The 23145-nt window shown below is 40.6% G+C and overlaps 1 protein-coding gene across 1 annotated transcript in view; it reads left to right on the top strand.

Moving 5' to 3' along the window:
- The window catches only part of Cntn5 (contactin 5), a 1166275-nt gene extending 1143483 nt beyond the window's left edge, over positions 1 to 22792 (top strand). Inside the window, exons 22-25 of the mRNA XM_032911019.1 lie at positions 8364 to 8550; positions 8958 to 9070; positions 18083 to 18251; positions 22294 to 22792. Of these exons, the coding sequence (XP_032766910.1) occupies positions 8364 to 8550; positions 8958 to 9070; positions 18083 to 18251; positions 22294 to 22394 (570 nt within the window). The 3' untranslated portion in view covers positions 22395 to 22792. The remainder of the gene's footprint in view (positions 1 to 8363; positions 8551 to 8957; positions 9071 to 18082; positions 18252 to 22293) is intronic.
- Positions 22793 to 23145: the final 353 nt, after the last annotated feature.

Here is a 23145-nt window from a genome sequence, read left to right as displayed (position 1 = left end):
TTATGAGACAGGGTCTTACATAATGGGAGCTGACCTTGAACTTGCTATGTAGCTAAGGATGAGTGAATTTCTGATCCTCTTGGCTCCACCCACTGAGTATTGGAATCACAGACTTTTGCTACGAAACTCCACTTAATCCTGTTATTTCTAAGGAAATCTAGGCAGTTACACTGTTTGTTTCATCAAGTATAGTACACTAAGCAGGGAGTTACAGAAGTGGCTCAGTGGCTAAAAACAATTGTGTAATCTTCAACATTCAGATCTAACACCCAAGTTACGAGCCAGGCATCTCTTACATGACTGTAAACCCCCCAGATCCAAGGTGGGCAGAAACAAAAATACCACTGGAGCATGCTGGCTTCTAGCCACTCCAAGAGAACTTGAGACATAGATTCAAGAGACGCTGACTCAAAGGCGTAAGTGAAGCATGATGGCTGAGGCTGCTCGATGCACTCTCTGACCACCATACATCCACCTGCTCATACACAGACACAAATGCACACTGATAAATATGTACGTCTTTAAAAATTATAAGCAATCGTGAAATGCAAACATTGTTAGAACGCTAGCTTTCTGCTTCCACCTTCCATGGTATGCACGGAACCTTCTTCCATTATCCATTTGTCCATCGAAGAGCATTTAGGTCGTCTCCATTTCCTGACCTTTGTGAACAGAGCAGCAGTGAACATGGCTGACCAACCATCTCTGGAGTAGGATGTGGATTCCTCTGGGCACAAGCTAAGTAGTGGTATAACTGGGTAGCATGATAAATTTAGCTTTAGTGCTTTGAGAATCTGCCACCTTGATTTCCAGAGTGGCTGTGCAAGGTTAGAGTCCCACCGCTGATGGAGCAGGAGTCCCTGTGCCTTACAAATGTAGGTTGTTTTGTTTATCTGACTGGGGTAAGATGAAAATCTAAGTTGGTTTAATTCACTCCGGGTGACAAACATTTTTTAAAGATGTTTTTAGCCTTTTTATTTCATATCTTTTTCTAAGAACTCTCTGTTCAGGTCCCAGACCTCATTTATGAGTGGTCCATTTGTTTTTTTGCCTCTTATTAATCCTCTGTCAGCTGGATAGCTAGCAAAGATTCTCTGCCATTCTGTTGGGCTTTCTCTTCATTAGATTGTTTCTTTACACGAGCAGATAATTTTTAGTTTTAGGAAATTCAAAAGCAGCACGCTCAAGACAGAAGCCTGACATGGCTTGTTCAAAGCTTATCTGGCCTCTACCATTCTCCTTTCCCAGGGGCTGAGCTCTTCCCTGTGAAAGGGCCCAGGATGTCAGCAGAACTTAACTTACTTTGAGGGTCTTACTCTTTCTGTGTTTCCTTCACTTCTCAATGTCCCTTCGGTTCCCAGCTGCTTTTTCTACAGCCACCTTTCCCGGCACACCTCCAGCTGGTCAGGGTGCCCAAATCTTTCTCACTAGAGCCAGTGGGACTAGAGAAAGGAGATCCCTCAAGCAAAATAACCACACACCAGACCAGACCTTTGCAGTTGCAGCCTCTCCAGGAAAAATGCTGAGTACCCTGGGCTACTTTAGCCTGTGAGTGAAGACTCGTCATTTCTCCTCTGGGACAAAGTTTGCATGATAGCTCTACTTGTGTGGACATCTCTGGAATAGCCTTCAGATCTGCAACGCCACTTAATTTCACTGATAAACCGTATCTCCCTGCTTCCTCCCTCCCTCCTCCTCCCTTCTGCCTACTTTAAGTTTAACTGGGTTCGTTTCAAATATTACAAAACTTGGCCAGGACTTGACACTGACATCAAATCCCATACCTGCCATTACTGTTCTATTCGTTCCAGTTTACTTGTTATAAAATGTTTTTTCATATCCTTAGGTGTGGCTGATTTTCACTTTTGATCTTTTACCAATAAATACATGCAAAGATTGTACTCAGAACATCATAGAAATGATAGGGACATCACATTGCAGAACCTAAACCACTTAAGTCTTTCAAGATGGACATTTTTCTAGCTAAAACATTACATTCAGGTCAAAAGCTTTCTTCTTTCATTTTATTAAGATATATTTAAAAATCTTGGGTATGTAGATCATCTCGCAAGGCACATTTAAGCACAGTAGTAAAAATAATAAAATACTTCCAGAATGCTCTTATTCACTGGGCTCTTTTTAAAAATTAGTAAATAGGGCCAGAGACTCAGTAGGTAAAAGTGTCTGCTCCCAAGCCTCATGATTTGAGTTTGTTTCCTAGAATCCGCATAGTGGAGGAAGAGAATGGGTTCCTTCAAGTTGTTCTCTGACTGTCCCATGTGGGCCACAGCATGTGCGCACACACATACACACACACATTCACACACACATACAGTCCACACATACACAGATACACACATATGTATGCACACGCACATGTATACATACACAAAGTAAATAAATAAAGTTAATAAATGGAATAAAAATAAGATTAAAAAGAATGTTCTAAATAAAATTCAATAAAGTTGACAAAGAATGGAAGAAAGCTACTGCCTGCACTGAAACACACAGATCAGGAGCAGATTCACCTTTTTGTGTGTTCCACCCTTCTCTCTGCTTAGATAGTAGAGCAGCATCTCAGACCGTAAGTAGGAACTGATTCAGAAAGGGTCACCATTGGTATTCCTGTCACATTTCCAACTTCCTCGCTTCATATCCACTAATCACTGTGCCATTGCCTCATAAATATTCACACCTCAACTAACCCTTGTTTATTTATCTTTTTTGATTCATTAAATTGTGTCCTTTATGATAAAATTACCTGTGGGCACAAAGCAACCATTATGCTTGTAATCTAATCACACTGCCTGCCAGCCCATCTTGGAGGAGCAACAGTGAAGAGCCAATTTCACAATACGCTTAATACTAACATCAAGAGATTAGGAAGCTGGAGACAGACTCAAACTGAGGCAAGCTGGCCTTTGCCAAGTATCGCAAAAGCATCTGCTGTGGAAACCATGTTCTGCTGGTCCAGGACTCTGCACCTCTAGGTAGAAGGCATATGATGTTGGATGTTGCAAAGGCACAGAGGAGGCAATCCCAGCACCAGTCAAGGAGAGGTTAGAGTGTTTTTAAACACTGGTGCAGGCAAGCAGTCAATAGATTGGCAGAGACATCTGCCTTCTGACCTCAGTTAGAAGTTGATCAGTTTCTGTTAATCATGACTGTTGGATTTAGCAACAGTGGTGGATCTTCCGGAATTGCATAAACTGAGCTTTTCCTAATGCCCCTTAAGCTGCACATGGAGTCCTGAGGAAAAAGACAACCTCATTGCCTTCGCAGCTAGCAGCATCAAGGAAAACTGGCACAGAGCTTTGAATGTTTTCCTTTCCCCTCATCTTTGTGCAATGACCCACTCTCAAAATCCTATTTTCTGGGTTCAAGCAAGCACTGTAATAGCCTCTGGCCTCCCTCTTCTTTATCTTTGCTTCACTGAAACAAACTGCACCCAGGCACAGGGAGCTTTGTGTCTCAGCCTCGGGAGGTTTTCTTTGTTGCAGGGAAAGTAGGAGTGGGGGCTGTGCTGGCAGCATCTGGCATCGACCTGGGTCACTCACTCCAACCATGGAAGGGGTACTTTCAGTTCAGAGATGCAGTCTCCCTATCAAAAAAGCCTTCAAATCCTCCTTAGAATACTTCATCATTTTAAGATCAGTTGGGTAATATATACTGGTAATTATATAGGATGATAAAAGTGTAAAGAAAGAAAGAAAAAATGAAATAGTGAAGTTTTTATTTAATTTAAAATTTTTTTATAAATGGGTTTATTCTATATTTGAAATTATAATTACATTTCTCCCTTCCTTTTCCTTCCTGCAAACTCTCCCATATACCCTTCAATACTCTTCAAATTTATGATCTTTTTTTCACTAATGGTTATTGTATGTATATGTATGTGATTATGTATATGCATCTGTCCCTAAATGTAATCTTTTCAGAATGTTTCCAGGGCTTACTGCTTGGCTTGAGAAGTTCTTTTTAATGGATGATAAAGATATATGATGGATAAATATGTGAGAAAAATACTATCAGACAATATTTACAAGTGATAGACTGATGAATATATACATGCTAATGTATGATAAGCATGAAATAAGATATTTGATTGATAAATGATAGATAGATGGAGAGATAGATTGTAGATAGAGGTTATATAGAAAAATGATACCTAAAAGATAGATGATAGATGATAGGCAAGATGAATTATATAGACAGAGGGTAGACAGAGGGTAGACAGAGGGTAGACAGAGGGTAGACAGAAGGTAGACAGAGGGAAAACAGAGGGTAGACAGAGGGTAGACAGGGGGTAGAGAGAGGGCAGATAGAGGCTATGTAGAGGGTAAACAGAGGGTAGATAGAGGGTAGACAGGGGGTAGACAGAGGGTAGACAGACAGACAGAGGGTAGACAGAGGATAGACGGCGGGGAGACAGAGGGTAGACAGAGGGTAGACAGGGGGTAGAGAGAGGATAGACAGAGGGTAGATAGAGGGTAGACAGAGGGTAGACAGAGGGTAGACAGAGGGTAGACAGGGGGTAGAGAGAGGGTAGACAGAGGGTAGACAGAGGGTAGACAGATAGACAGAGGTAGACAGAGGGTAGAAAGAGGGTAGACAGAGGGTAGACAGGGGGTAGAGAGAGGGTAGACAGAGGGTAGACAGTAGACAGAGGGTAGACAGGGTAGACAGAGGGTAGACAGAGGGTAGACAGAGGGTAGACAGGGGGTAGACACAGAGTAGAAAGAGGGTAGACAGAGGGTAGATTGATTATAATTTCTTACCCAGAAGAAAAACACTAGGGTCATGGTTCTCAGTTTCAGGAAATGAGGAAGAACAGGCTTTTCTCTACTTATAGAGCATCTCAGATATGAAGAAAACACAATCAAAATCAGGACCCAAATCAACAAAACAAAATACTCATTAGGAAATGTAAGATATGAAGTTAAACTACTGAATATTTTTACACTTTTTATTATTTCATGTGTATGGGTGTTTTGCCTGCATGTATGTCTGTGTGTCGCATGTGTGCCTAGTAAACAGAAAAGCTAAGAGAGAGCACCAGATCCCCTAGAACTAGGATATAAAATGTTTACAAACTGCCACGTAGGCTCTGGGACCTGAGGCCGGGTCCTCTGGAATACAGCCAGTGCTCTTAACTACAGGCCCAATACTGCCAGCTATATAAACATGCTTCACAGTAAAAACAGAAGAAATAATCTCAGAACGCAGAGTAAGTGTGCAAGAAAAGTGCGGTTTAAAAACACAAAGGAGACTGCAGAAGTGAAGGACAAAAGAATTTGGGTGAACACAGAGCTGCAGAGAAGGTGGAATGCTCGCAGCAGAACAAATACCTTGAAAACATGGACAAAATCTCAAATCTCACACACTAAACAACAACAACAACGACAACAATGACAAAACAACCAACAACGACATCGTCATTTCTGCTTGACACTAGTAAAGCTGCATGCCACTTACATTTTAAATAAGAAATAATATTTTAACATGATAAAAGACAAAGGTTAAAATGATAAAATTCAGAACCATTAAAAGCAGCTAAGGAAACTGTCCCAAATACAGCTTACACATACCAAAAGCACAATTTAAATATAGATCTTCTGGCTTCAAAGGCACGGTCTGCCTTGAGCTTGTAGCAATGTGGAAAATTTCTTATGTTCATGCATTTCTGTTGGAAACAAAATAAATAGTTCAAATTCTTTGAAAAATAATGGGGCATTTTGTATCAGAAGGCTTAATTTCGTCCTAACTTTCAAGCCCATAATCCCCTTCCTGGCATCTAGTCTAGGGAAGTAGGATGATAAGCTAAAGAGAAATCTGCCGTGAGCTAGCCACAACGATACTTTAATCAAAAGCCTAAGTTAGGGGCACTCGGGGCTTCCTCATGGTTGGAGCGCCTGCCACAAAAGCATGAGGATTGGAACTCGGATCCCCAGAACACAGCCATGCCAGGGGGTTGGTACCCATCTGTGATTCCAGTTCTGAAAGGCAGATGCAAAATCTGACCAGACTAGCAAAAGAGATTGGCAGAATGACTGAGGTTGGGTTTGGCTGAGAGAGCCTGCCTAAATGAATTTTCAGATTTCTGTCTGGGGAATCTACAGCATGAGGCATTGGTTCAGGTGAACAGAATTTTTGCTTTCATGGTAAATTTAGCAGCACGTTTATTATTTGACTTGAGATGTTTGATTTTATAGTGGTTACTCCAAATATTAAACATATATCCAGTCTTTAGAAATCCGAAATTTGTACTTTTACAAATCCTGCAATTTGCTTAATTTAATCATTCAACTATATCAAAATATACTTAGTTATATTTAAAATAATGTAACTGGTTAAGAGACGCTGAGGCAGAAGCCAGGAAGTCAGATGCATCACAGGAAAAGAAAAGTGAGCGTTCATTCAGCTGGCGACTTCTCAGCCAACTTCTTAGATTGAAAATACCTTGGATTTTTTTCTTCTGTTCAAATTTTCCCAGCGTCCAAGAAAGACAAGCTAGTCTTTGAAATCAGGAAGGGTTGGGCAGCAGCATATGAAATACAGAATGGGGGCTTCCTATTTTAGAAAACTACTTTTCTGAAGTTCACTCACTTGACTGAATTCTCTTCCAATTCTGTGGGAAGACTGGCCAAAAAGATGAGATCATTTTACTAGCCTTCCTTTATATATAAATTAGGGGTCTCTGCATATATGTCAGTCAGGGCTCAATTGTGAAGGACTGATAACTCTCCTTTAAGCAAGGTGCATTGTATGAAATCAGTTAGCAAAACTGAGACAGCACATGCAGTGTGATTGTTCAAGATCAAACTCTACAAACACAAAAAGACCGATGATTTTTAAAAGCAGGAAGCGAGACCTCAAGGCCCGAAGCAAAGGCCCTGATCATAGCTAAGGGGCCACGGGAGTTACTACAGTGTGCTGGGGAAAAAGCCATCCTTACCTCAAAGACAAAATCTCCCCTCGTCCGCTCTGATTTGAACTACCAAAACACAAGCAATGTGCCTACCTCTTGAGCCCCACCATGCCAGGACCAGGCCACAAGATGTGTTAAGGCGCTGAGAGGGAGAAAGGGGAAAAATGCCTCCATATCTCTGTTTGCTGGCAAAAGACGAGAAAGGGCAAGGCTTCACCCTTCTGCTCACTTCCGGCTTCATATCACATGTACCTGTTTTCTAGTGCTCAAACCCAAAGCCTGACAGCACCGAGATTGAAACAGAGCCTTAGAAACGCAAAGGCTCTCTCTCCATCCACAGAGAAAAGCACAACACCGGAGGCTAACCGTGAGAACTAAAGTGCACCCTCTTTGTCTACTCTGCATCTGCACGGACCCAGTCAACTCTTTTTTTTTTTCTTTTTTTCGGAGCTGGGGACCGAACCCAGGGCCCCCAGTCAACTCTTAATGACCAAAAGCTTCAGTGTCACAAGGAAAGTGTTCAACTACGCAGCGTCATGTCCACAAACAAAACTGTAGGCATTCTCTGCTGAAGTTTGATATGAAGTTTCCTTCACAGTCTTTTCTGTGTGACCACTCCGCTACCAGCATTGTTAGGAGGACTGTGGGACCTTTAGGAGGTGGAGCCTCACTGGAGGAAGCAGGTCACTGAGTACGGGGCCTTTAAGCTGTATAGCTCTGCCCTGTTTCTGTTTTCTCTACTTTCTATCTACCTGAGGCATTGTGACTAGATGCTGCCAGCAGTAGCTGTCACACCTTCCCTGCCCTGCTGAGTTAGTCACTGACAGAGGTTAAGGTCTGAGGAGAGTATCACAGGAGAACATACCTAATGTAACAGAGTTAACCAGAATCTCATCATTGCAGAAAGACAAATGCTCTTCAATCAAACTGAACCCAACAACCGCAGCCTGCCCCCTTTTCATAACTAGCACAGTTTCAGTCCATTTAAGCTACTCCAAGGTATCATGGGTATTCTGACTCCTCTTTGTTTTACTAATCTATACAGTTGTAATTTACCTTCACGTAGTATTGCAAAAGGTCTGTTTTCCAGACAATCTCTCCGTTGTTTCCAGGTAAATTGCTCTGCTAAACTGAGGGAGGGAAAGCGCTTCCATCATGGCTTGATCGTTCTTTAATGCCAGAACCTGTTTTAGGATCTGTAGCACTTCCAGGATACAGAACACTCAGCGGGAAACCAAGGCAGCTGGGGCGCTACAGCTTAGGGCTGTGAACTGAGGGGTACAGAGGCAATTTCTTCGGGGATTTGATCTCGAGCAACAAGGGTGATGTGGGGCGGGGGAGGGGCAGTGAGCAGGAGGGAAATAGGAGTGTGCCAGGGAGTAACAATCCCAGGGAAATTTTAAAATTAATTTGTCTTGTGGTAATGTGTTGACAGATTGGTTACTGGAAAGATACCGAGCCAGAAGACTCCGTAGAAACAGTCAGAACCAGAGGGAATGAGTCATTCGTCATGTTGACGGGATTGGAAGGCGACACACTCTATCACCTCACAGTCAGGGCTTACAATGGAGCCGGGTATGGGCCACCCAGCAGGGAAGTGAGCGCCACCACCAAGAGGCACCGTAAGTGACCTGGGCTTTTGTTTGTTTGAAAGCCACGTGATCAGAAGCCACGGGGGGTACCTAATAAGCAGAGTCAAAAGGGAGCCTTGCTTCAGAGCTCAGATCTGAATTCTAAAACCAGCTCAAAAATATTTTTGCATTCCCAGTCTGTAAAGGTTATCATCCTGTGAAACAAGGCTAAGCGATTTTGACACAGAAGGGAGATAAAAGGATTCAAGTTCGAAAGCTCCGTGGAGTAGCTATTAAAATGACACTCCTGGAGCAAAACCCTCCTCCTCTGATTCCAGCTGGAAGGAAGCCCATGGCACCAGCTAACGACCAGACACACAGAAGTCAGAAATCCTCAGGACTGAAACGAAGAAATGCTTTTTGGACTAGTGGTTCACTTTCCTGTTTTTATCTTGCAGCCCCTAGCGAGCCACCTGGCAACCTCCGTTGGGAACAGCAGGGTTCCCAGGTTTCCCTAGGCTGGGAGCCGGTCAGACCTCTAGCCAACGAGTCTGAAGTCATGGGTTACAAGGTTGGTGTCTGTTCATTCTTGGAACAATACACATTTCAGAGCTGTCACTGTGATGCGGGGCGGGGTGGGGGGCATGAATGGGACATGAATAATCATTTTCTCTTCTTCGTAGTTGCGTTTTTTGAAGCTTTAAATAGATGTGTGTGTTTGTTACAGGTTGAGTCATTTTTCCTCTTACCTGTAGTGTCCATTTTCTCACCCATCTCATTGATTCTTTCTATCCCCCGAGACCTGTAGCTCTCAACCTTCCTAATGTTAACCCTTTAGTACAAGTCCCCATGCTATGGTGATCCCTGCCTAACCATAAAACTAGTTTCCTTTCTATTTCATTACTTTAATTTTGCTACTGTTATAAATCATAATGCAAATATCTGGTATGCAGAATATCTGACATATGACCTCAATGAAACGGTCATTTTACCCTCAAAGGGGTCACGACACACTGGTTGAGAACCACTGCCTTAAACAATTCTAGTTCTAGTTTATTCTCAAATATACGTTAACGTTTTTTATTTTGTTTTATATTTTTGTATAGAAAATTCTATGACCCACAAATGGGAAACAAATGTGATATTTGTCTTTGGGCAATTGTCTTAACTTGCTTAATAAGATTTGTTCCAGTGACATCTATTTTCCTGCTAATGACATAGAGAAAAGAATATCCCATTGCACGTATTTTTCTTATCCAGTCCTGTGACGTTGAACACCTAAACTATTTCCACAATTTATCATGGATAGCATTGCAGCCATCACTGATATCCAATTACCTCGGAGATGTCTCAACTTGGAGACATACTTTTGGCAAATCAGTGCCAGACAATTGCATCATGTGGAAGAGCTTTTGATTGTATTGTGTCTGTGTCTTGGAGAAAGAACTTGCCTGTGGTGTGGCAGGCAAAAGTCAAATTCATCTCCAAAACCACAAGGCAGCTGAAAGAAAAGAGTAGGAAAAAAACAAGCAAGCAAACAAACAAACAAACAAAAACCAGGACCCTGAATTCAGTATGGATGCAGACAGCCTTGTAGAACCTGGAGGATCCTGGCACCCCTTTCCAGTAAACTTTGCTGGCAGATGACAAAACCTGGACCTCTAAGACTGAATAGAATGATTGTCTGTTAAAAACAAAAATAAAACAGAAGAATAAAGTGCTGGAGCCACACATTAAATAGAAAGGATTCCACAGAGAGACAGCAAGCTACAAAGACACATTCTGCCGGCATCTTGCCTTGGTTTATAGGAGATCTGGGGGTGAAAACCTCTACACAGCCTGACAACTTTGTTTAAAAATATATACAGCCTATGGGTTTATGTGTCCAAATTCCTAACTTCTGATTCAGATCATCAAAGTTTAGCATTGAATTCTGTGCAGAACTACCAGTTGAATATTATTTATTATAGGTTTGAAAATTTTTTTCATGTCAATACTTAGGATGGCAACTATTATGATTTTGGTTTTCAACCAGAAATACTGACATAATATTTTTGTGCATAAAGTAGTAGAAGTCTGAAACTTACAACAGACACAGTTACAAATAGAATATATATCCATATATATTCACAGATGGGTGTATGTAAAGCCATTTTCTACTAATACAGGAAACAACTTACAGTGTTCTCTAACTGAAATTAATATTGATCACAGTGTCACACTGAAACACATACACATAGTCAGATCTGACTCATCCTCAGACATATAGAATTTCATCTTTTGAGAAAGCAGATGGGTCATTTTCTGGATCCTTCCATAGGCTCTCTTACTTTTACATCTTCCCCTAAGAGACCACATCCTTTGGACTCGCCTTTCAAGGCAAGTATACTCTTTAGTAGTAAGAATGCTGACAGACCATTAAGGACCAAACCCAACAGCATAAGAAGCAGACAAATAACCCTGCAAACCAGAAAAGCAATGTCGAATGCTTGAAAACACACGATAAGTCACATGACTACTTAGAAGGTTGGTGCCTTAAGCGCCCCCTCCATGGAGCCTGGGTTCTAAATGGCTAAAGAAACTATGTTAGGCTGGGTGTACAGTTCCCTAAATATTCTAGTTCCATCTGATTTCTGTGGCTATTATACAATAACCAACAGCAGGAACTAAAGAAGAAAGTGAGTCTGGAGCTCACAATTCTACTGTGTAGGAGAGGTCAAAGGGGAAACTTGAAACCATCATATCCACACTTAAAACTGAAGAAAATATATTTGTAGATTCTTCCTGTTTGCTTTCTTTCAGGTACCTTGTTTTGCCTTTTTTTGTACTCCAATAATAGGAATCCCTACCTAAAGAATAGTACAGCCCAGAATTGGTTGGTTCTTTCAACATCAATTAACAACCAAGAAATTCCCCCATCAACATGTCCACAGGCGAGCTCAAACTTGATAATTACTTATTGAGACTCTCTTCCCAGGTGATTCTGGTTATGTCAAATTAGCAATTACATCAACCAGCATGCCCACGACACTCAGATCTCTTTGCTACCATTTCAACCCAGTGTGGCTGTATTCGTTCCACCCCTATACTTTATATGCCATGACAAATCTCCCAGCAATGCGGAACATCGATCTTAAAGACAAGAGCACTCATCCTCAACACTCTTAGAAGAGCTGCATAAGTTCATTAATTTCAACCCAGCCAGGAACATCTCACACAATTACCCATCTATGGCTAGTAGCAAACATTTGTCTTTTCAGCATGACTTCCACATGTGTTGTGATATGACAGACAAAGATCATTGGCTCCTAAGTCAGACAGACTTCAGTTCAAATCTTACTTGCAAAATCTCGAATAATTTTCTTAAACCTCCCTGAGTTTCATTCTCTTCAGTTAAAATTGCTAAAACAGTATTAGCATCACTTGTGCTACAGCATCATCTTAAGGATTAGACAATTTATACGAAATCATTTGGTGTTTAAGAAGCCTATCCTGAAATATAGATGCTATTTTTATTAAAGGAGACTACACTACTAAGGGGAAAACATTAAGTTTATTAACAATGGACACAGACAATTCCTGTTTTCTAGTGGGGAGGACCACACTCATCATTTTGGAATAACTTGTTGCTGGAGCCTCCAACACAGCTCATCTTAGTTGTATAGATGCACAAAAGTAGGACAATGTCGTAAAATGTCATTTTCATTTTCATTTTCTTCAACGAGTTACACACCCTTATATTCCTGAGGGAAAAGAGCTGGCTAAAGGAAGCTGCCAGTAACATGTAGAGTCAAACCTCCCACCCACCCACTCTGGTGCTATTCAGCCTTATTACAACTCCTGCTGGCTCAGGGCAACTGCAAACACAAAGGGACTCTGGACAAGAAGGTTTCCCACTACTCTTGATAAGAAGGCTTAGTGCAGGATTCTCCTGACACAGGCACCACAAAACAGGAATGTAGCAGAAAACAATAATTAAGACCATAAACAGAGAGATGTAACCATGAGAACACACACTTGGAACATGGCTCTCAGGAATAACTCAGTTCTGACAAAAGTCTCCATAGAGTGGTGAGACATCTGAGGGAAGGGCATGCAAACATAAGTGGGACTGAGATGAGATGGGGGGCAATACCTTCTGTGTGATTCTAGCTGTATTCCAGAAAGTCTGTAGCAAGGCCAAGAGTAATGACAGTGTCTTGACTTACCACCTCCCTGTAAGCATGACAGTTCTATAAAGTCGAACACATTAGTCATGTCTGTTTCTGTGGGATCCTGGAATGACAATCTAAACTATCAAACTAGAACTTGCTTCTAGTGTTCTTGGAAAATTTAAGGTAAAGCTATCTTTGTATTTAAGGAAATTGGACGGGGATACTTTTGATCTTTAAAAGGTTCTTTTTCCCCAGAAAGAGTTCTACTCAGTAGACTCAGGCTGGCTGTCTAAGTGAATTCAGGGCAACAGCCCCAGTCTGTGAACCAGAGGACAAATATTTACTACCTTCTGACTGTGCCTAGAAAACCTTTTTTCTAGGTTAAAGTCCCCTTTACTATATATTTCTGTCTCTACTTTCCAAATTGATCCATAGCTAGGAAGAGTAGGTATTTATTAGTTTCAAAATTTACAAATTACAAATGCCCATCCATATACATTGAGATTTTTCCCTTGCTTTCACAATTTAGTAATAAGCTAAGGCCTTCTGCCACCCGAGAGCCATGTGGTCTGAGATTTCTTTTACATCTGCTGAAATTTGAACACCCACACCATTCTCCATTTCTTCACAGACTTTTTGGATCAAAGAACATGCCACCTTATGGCTTTGACTTCCTACATTTTAATAGTCTTTAATTTTTTGACCAGTTGAACAGGTAAAAGACTGACAGAATGGAATAAAGTACATGATGTCATCATACCATCCACATTTGATTACATTCAATATCATTTATGATGAAGCTTCTTATTTAAAACATGAAGTAGAAGTAGCTCTAGCATATATGTTGATACTGTTGAAGAAATGATGTGGATCTGGGTGCACTGCTTAGCTTCCTGTCGTAATAATAGTGATCAGCAGCGTCTTGCTGAGAAAGGTGTTTCTTTGGCTTACACTTCCACATCATAGTCCATCATTGCTGGGAGCCAGGGTGGGAGCTCAGAAAAGAAAGCCGGAGTCAGGAACTGAAGCAGGCCCACAGAAGTGTGTTTTGTTCCTTGTGGCTTGCTCAGTTCCCCTTTGTGTACAACCCAGGACCACTTGCCCAGGGGTAGCGCTGACTACAGCGGGATCATAAGTCCTCATATTAATCTCATATCATATCATCAAGGAAATGCCCTCATAGACATGTCTATGGGCCCCTCTAGTGGAGTCATTCTCTCAGCTGAAGTTCTCTCCTTGATTGTAGCTTCTGTCAAGTCAGTACAACAACAATAACAACAACAACAACAACAACAAACAAACAAACAAACAAACCACTGGCATAGTGTGTGAGGAAGGAGAAAAATGCCCACCAAGTCTGAAAGTTGCTCTTTGGGAAATGATGACCTACAAAGTCTTCTCAGCTACTCTATAGCCAAGTGTAGTTGTACTTATGAACTGGTTGGATTTACTTTTTGAGACTTAGTCTTGTTAAGTATCCTATGCTTACCTTACTGTGCTTTGTAGATCTAATCTGACTCTCCATATTCAAACATCAACTTTTCAAGTTTTGGATACAAGCATGTACCACTGTGCTTAGAATAACCTGCCTTTGTTTGGCCCTGCTTCACCTCTCTTCTTATACCGAGGGCTATAGAACATTTAATCTCCATCATTGGTCCTACCAACTTTTCCCAAGATTCAAAGCTGAGGAATGAGCTTCTATTTGCCTGGATGTCAACTTTTCAGATGCATCTATAGGCATCATCAACATGTTTTTGTTATATTTCTCAACACTCTGTTACCATTAGAACAGTCACTTTCTTTTAAGAAGTAACAGGCCAGCAAAATGGATCAGTAGTAAAGAAGCTTGTGGCCAAGAGTATCTATTTGTTCTATTCTTGGGACCACATTGTAGAAGGAAAGAACCAACTTCTCCAAGTTGAATCTGAGCTCCGCACATGCACCATACATGTATAAACACACGTAGATAATAAACAAACAAACAAACAAATAAATAAATAATCATTTTAAAAACAATAGCAATGCTAAGTAAAGTTTTACTGGAATCATTTATTTGGATAATCTAATAATGTTTTTTTTTGAAAAATAGAATTTCCAACTCTACTTGACATTACAGTAGATAATTCCTGTTCTGAACAAAGATAGCTGTCAATATAACTACCAATCTAAGAATGTCCAGATTGTTGAAGAATTCGCTGGCCTCCTTAGTGTCAGTAACTGTTTCTGCCAGGTCTTTAAACTTTTTAAAAAGCTGATTCATTTTCCTAAGTCAGGACTTTCAACTAGGTCCAGATGCTCTGAAATCCTGAAGAATTACCATTAGTTTATTTGACTTTTTAGTTGGTAAAAATCATTACTAATATATGTTGCTTCTTCCTGCACTCTGATAAAAGCCACTAATCTCAAGCTTTTTCTGCCACTATCAACTGATTTTTTTAAATTATATTTTTGCTGTTTTCACTTTCTGTTCCTAACTCTCTACAGATCTACAAGTTTTCTGCCACCTTTGCGTTGTATAGATGTGCATTACTGGCTATTTTTTTGTCATAAAAAATAGGGGTTGGGGATTTAGCTCAGCGGTAGAGCACTTGCCTAGCAAGCGCAAGGCCCTGGGTTCGGTCCCCAGCTCCGAAAAAAAGAAAAAAAAATTGTAATTTATTGAACCACATTAACAGTGCCTTCTGAAACAGTCACTCTTTCGCTAGTCCTTAACAGTTTACATACATCTCCCTTCTCATAAGTTTGCTTTCCAATTATCACATGTAGACAATAGGATTGCAATTCCTGACTGCACTGCAGTCAAAATCAGAGTCATAAATTTCCATAGATCTGTAATTTTTTAAGCGTAAAGAAACCCCTGTTGCCATCCTCCGGATTCACCAAATGTGAGTGCTAGTTCTGTGTGTTGCTGTGTCATCAAACGTCCACCACCTTTTCCTGTACTGTGATTTGTCAGTGATTCACATTAGAGTGGGTCAGGAAGCTAGGCACCTACTCTTTGACAGATATTCAAACACAGTGTTGCATCAGGTAAAGATGTAAAAATGTGCACATCATTTTTGCATCTCTGTTCAAGCTATGGCATCTTTTTGCAGAAAGCCTTTAAGTGCATTTAACTATAGAGCACACAGTCACTTTCCCATAGACTCAGATGCAAATTCCAATCCAAGAGTGGATGGAATATGTGTTACCAAAAGCAAAGAGGGGATCATGTCACTTCACACATCAACACACAAAATACTGCTTTGGGGCTGGGTGTGATAGCATATGCATTGATTCCAGAACCTGGAGGAGGAAAAGGCATGCAGATCTCTGTGAGTTCAAGACCACCTTGATTTATATCATGAGTCCAGGCCAACAGAGGCTAAGTAGTGAGATCCTGTTTCAAAGCCTAAAACAAACACAAAATGCTGCTTTGGGAGCTAAGAGATAACTCAGTCACTAAAGCGTCACACAAGCATGGAAACCTCAGTTTGATTCTGAGAGCCACAGAAAAAGCCAAGCAACTGAGGAGGGAGACAAGATCCCTGGACCTTGATGGTCAGCCATCCTATCTGCATGTGTGTGTCTGTGGTTTGGTCCCAGTGAATTACTATATCTCAAAAAAGATGGTAGATGGATGACTTTTGGAAAATAACACCCCAGGTTGGCCTGTTGTATCTGCACTCATATGCACACAAACCTGCACATTTCACCCCACCCCCAATTCTGATTTTTCTAGGGTTTATTTTGTTCCATGCAAGTTAATTCAATCAAAAGATGTTTCCTACATGAACTTGTATGTATGTGATTGTGTGTGTTTGCATATGTGTGCATATGTGTGTGATTTTTCTTGCTTTAAGGATATGACACTTAAACAATGTTCCACTGGCAGTCAACACTGATGGTAATAGAGGTGACTTTTCTTATTGTCCTGTGTGCACCGGGCCCCATGCTTGATTTCCCTCATGTGCTTTTGCCTTTTTTGATCTCCTGAGAAAACCATGAAATAGTAGGTATTATTCCTACAAACAAAAGAGTCAATTTATGTTGGGAAAGGTCAGTAATTTACCCAGTCAGGTAGGTTAGGAGATTGGTTTGGTTTGGTTTCATAGAAGATTGTTTTGAATCCATATTTGCATAATGACCAAGCTACTGCTATTCCCATTAGGCCAGGCAATCATAACACTAATAATTATGAAGATGCATAAAAACAATGAGAATGAATAAAATGCACTTAGTGTATCTTAAGTGCTGCTGTTGGTCGATTATATCCCTCCCATCGTAATAGACTATTACTGGAGGCAAAACCGTAAGAGAGGCATAGCATAGAAAATAGTTGGAAAGTGACCAGTGAACCACCCTCCTAAGGAAATTCCCCTCCTAATTAGACACAACGTTTATGAAGGCTATGACTGCCTCTGCAGCCTCAGTTATGTGACCAAGAGGACAATAGTGTGTCCAGACCTGTGCTTTTGTCCTCTATCCAAGAGTGTTCAATTGTGCAATTATGGACACATGTCAAAAATAAGTTAACTCTGTAACCCCGCCATACAAACACAATTTGATCAGTACACAAACCTGTGGCAAAATTGAAAAAAAATGAGTAAAATTTTGGCTCTGATGGTCACTAACTAGATTGAGCATTTTATTTTAAACGTTTAGCACCTTTCTCTGTATACTCTTCCATTTGAGGAGCTTCTACGTCATCCCGTGTATTGCTGTGTCTCCAAGATCGTGTTGTCTCCCAGTACATGATGCCCCTGATTGCACTGCTAAATGTGCTGCTGACTTTAAAGGGGCTTCCATTAGCAGAGAGAGCTTCAGTCCCTGCGCTAGGTTTCCATGAGCAGGATTTGGCTCTTATTCGTGACTTCTTACCACCTAGTTCTCTAACCTAGTCCTCTTGTTTTTCATGTGTTCTATCCATTGCGTGGATACCATGGCTTCTTATTTCAGAGGGATTATCATTATTATTATTATTATTATTATTATTATTATTATTATTATTATTAATCATCTCTTGTATCTGGAAATCTCAATCTGGTAAATTTGGCATTTATTTGTAAATTTTTGTTGTTATAGTTTTGTGACAGAGTCATTGTAGATCAGGATGGCCTTGAACTAAGGACAATCTTTCTGCCATACTCTCGAATACTAGGATTACTATTGTGGACCACCATGTCTGCTTTCAACTTATCTTAAACACTGAGCTTAGATGCTTCCTCTTCTTCCCTCGAACTTAGACAGATCGCATTCTCTTTCTCCATTGCCTTTGCCATGTGCACGTCTGGCACAGTGCGTTATATTTGCAGCACATTTGCTCATGTGTCAAAGCAGGGGAGCCTGTACCTAGCTCAGACTGTAATATATGGTAGGCAGTGAAAGAAATCATTTACAATGCCACCTGAATAACAAATAATTCAAGCCTCCGTTATTGCTCCCAGGTTTTTTATAGGCAAGAGGGTCACAGCAAAGGTCAAGTTATTGAGACACAGAAGCCTCAGGCTGTTGTGCCTCTCCCTGAGGCTGGAGTCTACATTATTGAAGTTCGAGCATACAGTGAAGGAGGAGATGGAACAGCGAGCTCCCAAATCAGGGTACCTTCATATGCAGGTAAGTTGGACATAGCAGGCTCAATTCGCTAGCCTTCACTGATGCTGGACGTACTAAATCTTCTTGATATTGAAGGATGGCAGAATTCAGAAAATTTTAAGTTATTTTTTTTCTTCTTTGAATTCCATGCCATTCTGCAATTAGCATAAATGACAAGTATAACCTAGAAACCAGCTGATGTTTTCATCAGGATAAACTTCCTATAAAGTTCTTTGCCTAACCTGGGCTAAGTAGTAACTAGCCACTTGGCTTTTGAAAGTCATGTTTAGACACACACAAAAATTTGTGCGTTTGATGTACCTGCTTCTGTATTAGCATGATTGTCCTATGAAATGAAAAAGAACTTACAGGGAAGTCTTAAAACCAATATTTATTGTTTTCAAAACCATTGATAAATTGCAATCACTATTAGCACATAATGGGTGATTGTATAATGATTTGTTGGTCAGCAATTTCAAATGCAAAGTTTGATGTCTAGTGATTGCCACAGAGGGCCGTGTGTGTGTGTGTGTGTGTGTGTGTGTGTGTGTGTGTGTGTGTGTGTGTACGTACATATGCACATATAAACAGAGGCCCAAGGTTGGTGTTTAGTGTTTTCCTCTATTGCTCTCTGTCTTAGTCATGTTCTATTGCTGTAAAAAGATAATGACGATGACAACTCTTATAAAAGAGAGGACTAAGTTGGGGCTTGCTTATAGTTTCAGAGACTTAGTCCATTATCATCATGGCACGGAGCATGGAAGGATGAAGGCCAACACAGTGCTGGAGAATTGGTTGGGAGTGCTACATCCAATTCCGTAGGTAGCAGGCAGAGAGAGACAGAGAGAAACAGAGAGAGAGAGAGAGAGAGAGAGAGAGAGAGAGAGAGAGAGAGAATGAGAGAGAGAGAGAGAGAGTAGAGAGAGAGAGAGACTGGGCCTGACTTGGCCCCTTGAAGCACCAAAGCTCATGGCAAGTGACACATTCCTCCAACAAGACATACCTACTCCAACAAGACCATACATCCTAACCCTTTCAAATTGTGCCACTCCTTGGTAACCTAGCATTCAAATTTATGAGTCTATGGGAACCATTCTTATTCAAACCACCACACTCTCCAACTTTGCATTGTGTAAGAATTTCCTATCTGTATATGAAGTATTTATCAAACCCTGATTCCATTCTCCCCTTTCAACTCCTCCATTAACCCACACTACCTCCATTTTCCCAACCCAACTTTAGGTGCCCTTTTTTAAACCCACTGAGTCTAGTCAGTGTTGCTATGATGTGCAGGAGTGTGGGACTATCTATTGTAGTATGGGGCTACATAACTGAAGAAAATCGACTCTCCTCCAACTACTAGGAAGCATTGCAGAAGAAGGGAGAAACAAAATTGGAAAAGACAAACGTTTAATAACTATTGAAAAACAGTGTATTCCAGACATGACAACGTCGTTGCTCACATGAGCTCCGCCTTTCTGTTGAGGACAGGGTCTCTCACTTTACCCAGACTTTGCTGTATTAGCCAGCCTGTCACATCAGCAATTCCCACAGGGTTCCTGACTCACTACCCACAGCCTCTACCTCTGTAGCAACACAGAAGTAAAATCACAGATGGATCCCACTGTGCCCAGCTCTCTGTCGTGTGCTAAAGATCCAAACCCTGCACTGCACACTGCTGCCAGGACGCTGGGCCATTTCCCCATCCAGCACATTACCTGCTGAGTTTCAAATTTCATCGTGTTGAGTCTGAGATTTCCTTTTTACTCAAACACAGAGGCTGTTGAGTCATTCGAATGAGGTCAGCCACAAGTTAGGGACTACTTACACAGACTTTGGTTTTTTCATTCATGTTTTAATTAACTTATAATATCTATGAAAATAGCAAGTTTTATGTTGTAGCTAATAGCCAGTTGGGTAATTAGCAATTCCTAAACTTCAATAAAGCAAAAATTTCATCGTTTCATCTAACTTAGCTCCATAAAACCCATCTGAGGCATAGTTTCATTCGATATTGTCAAAACCAAATGCTTTAAAAGTTGAAAAGCATTGCTCAGGTGAAAGAGAGGGCTGGCTTCCCAGCCAGGGTGCATCTTAATGTGCATTGTGCTGCTTGGTGCTTGGCTTTCACCTTGTTTATTTGGCTGGGTTAAGATAACCTAACTAATTAGCAGACTGTACTCAGCATCATTAAAGTTGACGTCACGAGACCGTCATGGAAATTGGGCATGCTTTACTTATTTCAGGCCATGCCATTCCAGTGAACTTACCTTATCATGACTCATATGTGGCCATGCATTGTACAGTCAGTGCATTTTGCACAAAATGAAATTACTCAAAATGACTCAATATTCTAATGGCTGCTACTGCTGCATCAGTGATCCAAATTGACAAAGAAATGAAGACTAACCATTCTGCATGTGTAGATGTTTGCATATACGGCTTGTCAGCAAAATAATTCTTTTGTTCTGAAATATATGGGGAATCCATTCAAACTCCATGTCTCAAACAAATAAAAAAAGGTGATCCCCGTGATGGCACTATGCTCATCTAACCACAAAGAAATCTCGACAGAATATTCTAAGATCTGGGGAAATATTTTAATCCTTATTCTAAAGGTTTTAACACAGATTCCATCTCTGTGATGATCTTTGTCAACTAAATATAATCTAGAATCACTTGGAAAGATAGGCTTAATGAAGAATTGTTCAGATTAGGTTGTCCTATAGGCATTTCTGCAGGGAACTATCAAGATTGTAGTAACCGATGTGGGAAGAAAGCCTATTGGTTATAACTCCATATTCCTGCAGGGGATCCTGAATTGTATAGGATTAGAAAGACTGATGACTAATAGACAGGAACACATGCATTCACGTCTCTCTACTCTTAACTGCGCATGCGCAATGACTAGCTCTTTCAAGCTCCTGCCTCCTTGACTTGTCTGTCACAGTAAACTGTAATAGAACCGTGTAAGCTTTTCTTCCTTAATTTGTCTTTTGTCCAAGTTATCTCATCACAGCAACAAGAAAGAAAACTAAGCCACTGTTTTGAGAGACAAAATCAAGGGAACATCCAGACCTACAAATCGTCAACTGAGTACTTTTATCACATTCGTCATTTTTTATTTTCTTTATACTTTTTGTTTTTAGGTTATAACACACTTACATTTCTCTCTTGCCTTTGCCTTTCTTCCCTCCAAACCCCATATACTCCTCCTTATGTTCCCTCAAATTCATGGACTCTTTTTTCACTAACTGTTGATCAGTACCTTTTTTCATCAGCAACAGGAAGACCATGCTACACTACCACACAGGTATATTATAAGGAACAAGAAAGATAGTATGTGTTAAGGGTCTATTACTGTGCTTGGCATACAGGAAGTAGTCACATGAATCACTCTGATGTTTTAGAATACCTCTAGCTTAAGAGCCATTTCTGAAGTTACTGCCTAAAATAGCTCTTAATTTTTTTGGCATATGACTTTTCAGACCAATCAACTCAGACCAGTTAGCTGGATTCATTCAACTGCATGTGATGACCTGATCTCATGAAAGAACTCCTTCTAAGTGTAGGCATCATAAATGCCAGATTGCCCCTTTCTGTCAACTCTGGAAGGATATAGAATTTAAGCTTGCTCTGCTGAAATAATCAAATACCATGAATATAGTAAATAAAATGTTTTATTAAATTTTATTATTTGTGGAATATTATGAATTCATGTCTCATCACACTTTTACTAATTATCTTTGTTCCAGTTCTTAAGCCATTTAAGCTCTACAACAAAAATTTCATTCCCATCCCTTCTCCTTAAAATACTTCCTACCTGTGCACCACTGGTAAACATCAACCATTCTCATTGTCAGGTTTGTTTGTTAAAAGTTGTTTAGCTTTTCAATACATTTTCAATAGACTTCTATTTCCTTGTGAAGGCAGAGACCTCAGACAATGCCTTATTCCATAGCAGAACAATGCCATGGGACAGAGGACCAATCCTGCCGCCCATCATCTCTGAGAACGTTTCTTTGACAAGTGGCTTCATTGGAGGCTTCTCTTTTGTTCACAGGTGGGAAAATCACAAGCGCTCAGTCCACCCTGCACTCTCTCTCCAAGTGGCCCTCAGTAACACTGCTCTTGGCTTTGATGCTTCCTTCCAGTTCCTGGTGAAAGCAGCTCACGCGGTGTGCTTTTCTTTGCTTTAGCTTGAGAAGGCAGCAGCAGACAGAGCGCAGAATGAATGGAGATGGGGTCCTGAGAAAAGCTTTGAACACACGGGACTACAGATGGTGCATTCTCAGGAGTCCGGGGGGAGAATATGAGTTACCCATCAGGTTTCTCTTTGGATTTTGTAAACGGAGAGGACACTTCTTGGTCCAATAAAAATATGCAGATTGTATGTAATGAAATTTTGTAAGCAAAGGTAATTTCTGTCAGATGTATTCTTAATTTTTTTAATATGTTGGGATTTGATTTTCTATTTAATGACTCTGAGTGTCAGCCATCAATTGCCGAGGTGGTCTCTATAGCCTGCTCAAAATCAAATACAAACCCGAGAAGGAAACGTGTTCTCAAGACTCTGTGTCTAATGTTTTCCAAACTTTCCATTAGATCACTGCTTCAATACCAAACCAGCAGGAAATATGAAGAAATACTTCAGTTATTAGGGTCCAGGATAGGGGAAATACATAAAAGAATTCTTAAAAACTGTTGTATGACTGAATAGAAAAATAGCAAGATTTTTCCATAGGCCATTCTACATGTGCCCATATAGTAAGGTATTAAGGTAGGGAATTTCCATTAGTGGAAGTTGAATAGAGAATGAGTTCAAACTGAGTTATTGTCTCCCATGGAGTAACATGGGACCTAAGAGTGAATACAGTCCATGTTTAATGTCAAAAGATAGTTTAACGTCACGAAA

Source organism: Rattus rattus, chromosome 8, assembly GCF_011064425.1.
Source record: "Rattus rattus isolate New Zealand chromosome 8, Rrattus_CSIRO_v1, whole genome shotgun sequence".
NCBI lineage: Eukaryota > Metazoa > Chordata > Mammalia > Rodentia > Muridae > Rattus > Rattus rattus.
This window is presented reverse-complemented; position numbering and strand designations above follow the sequence as displayed.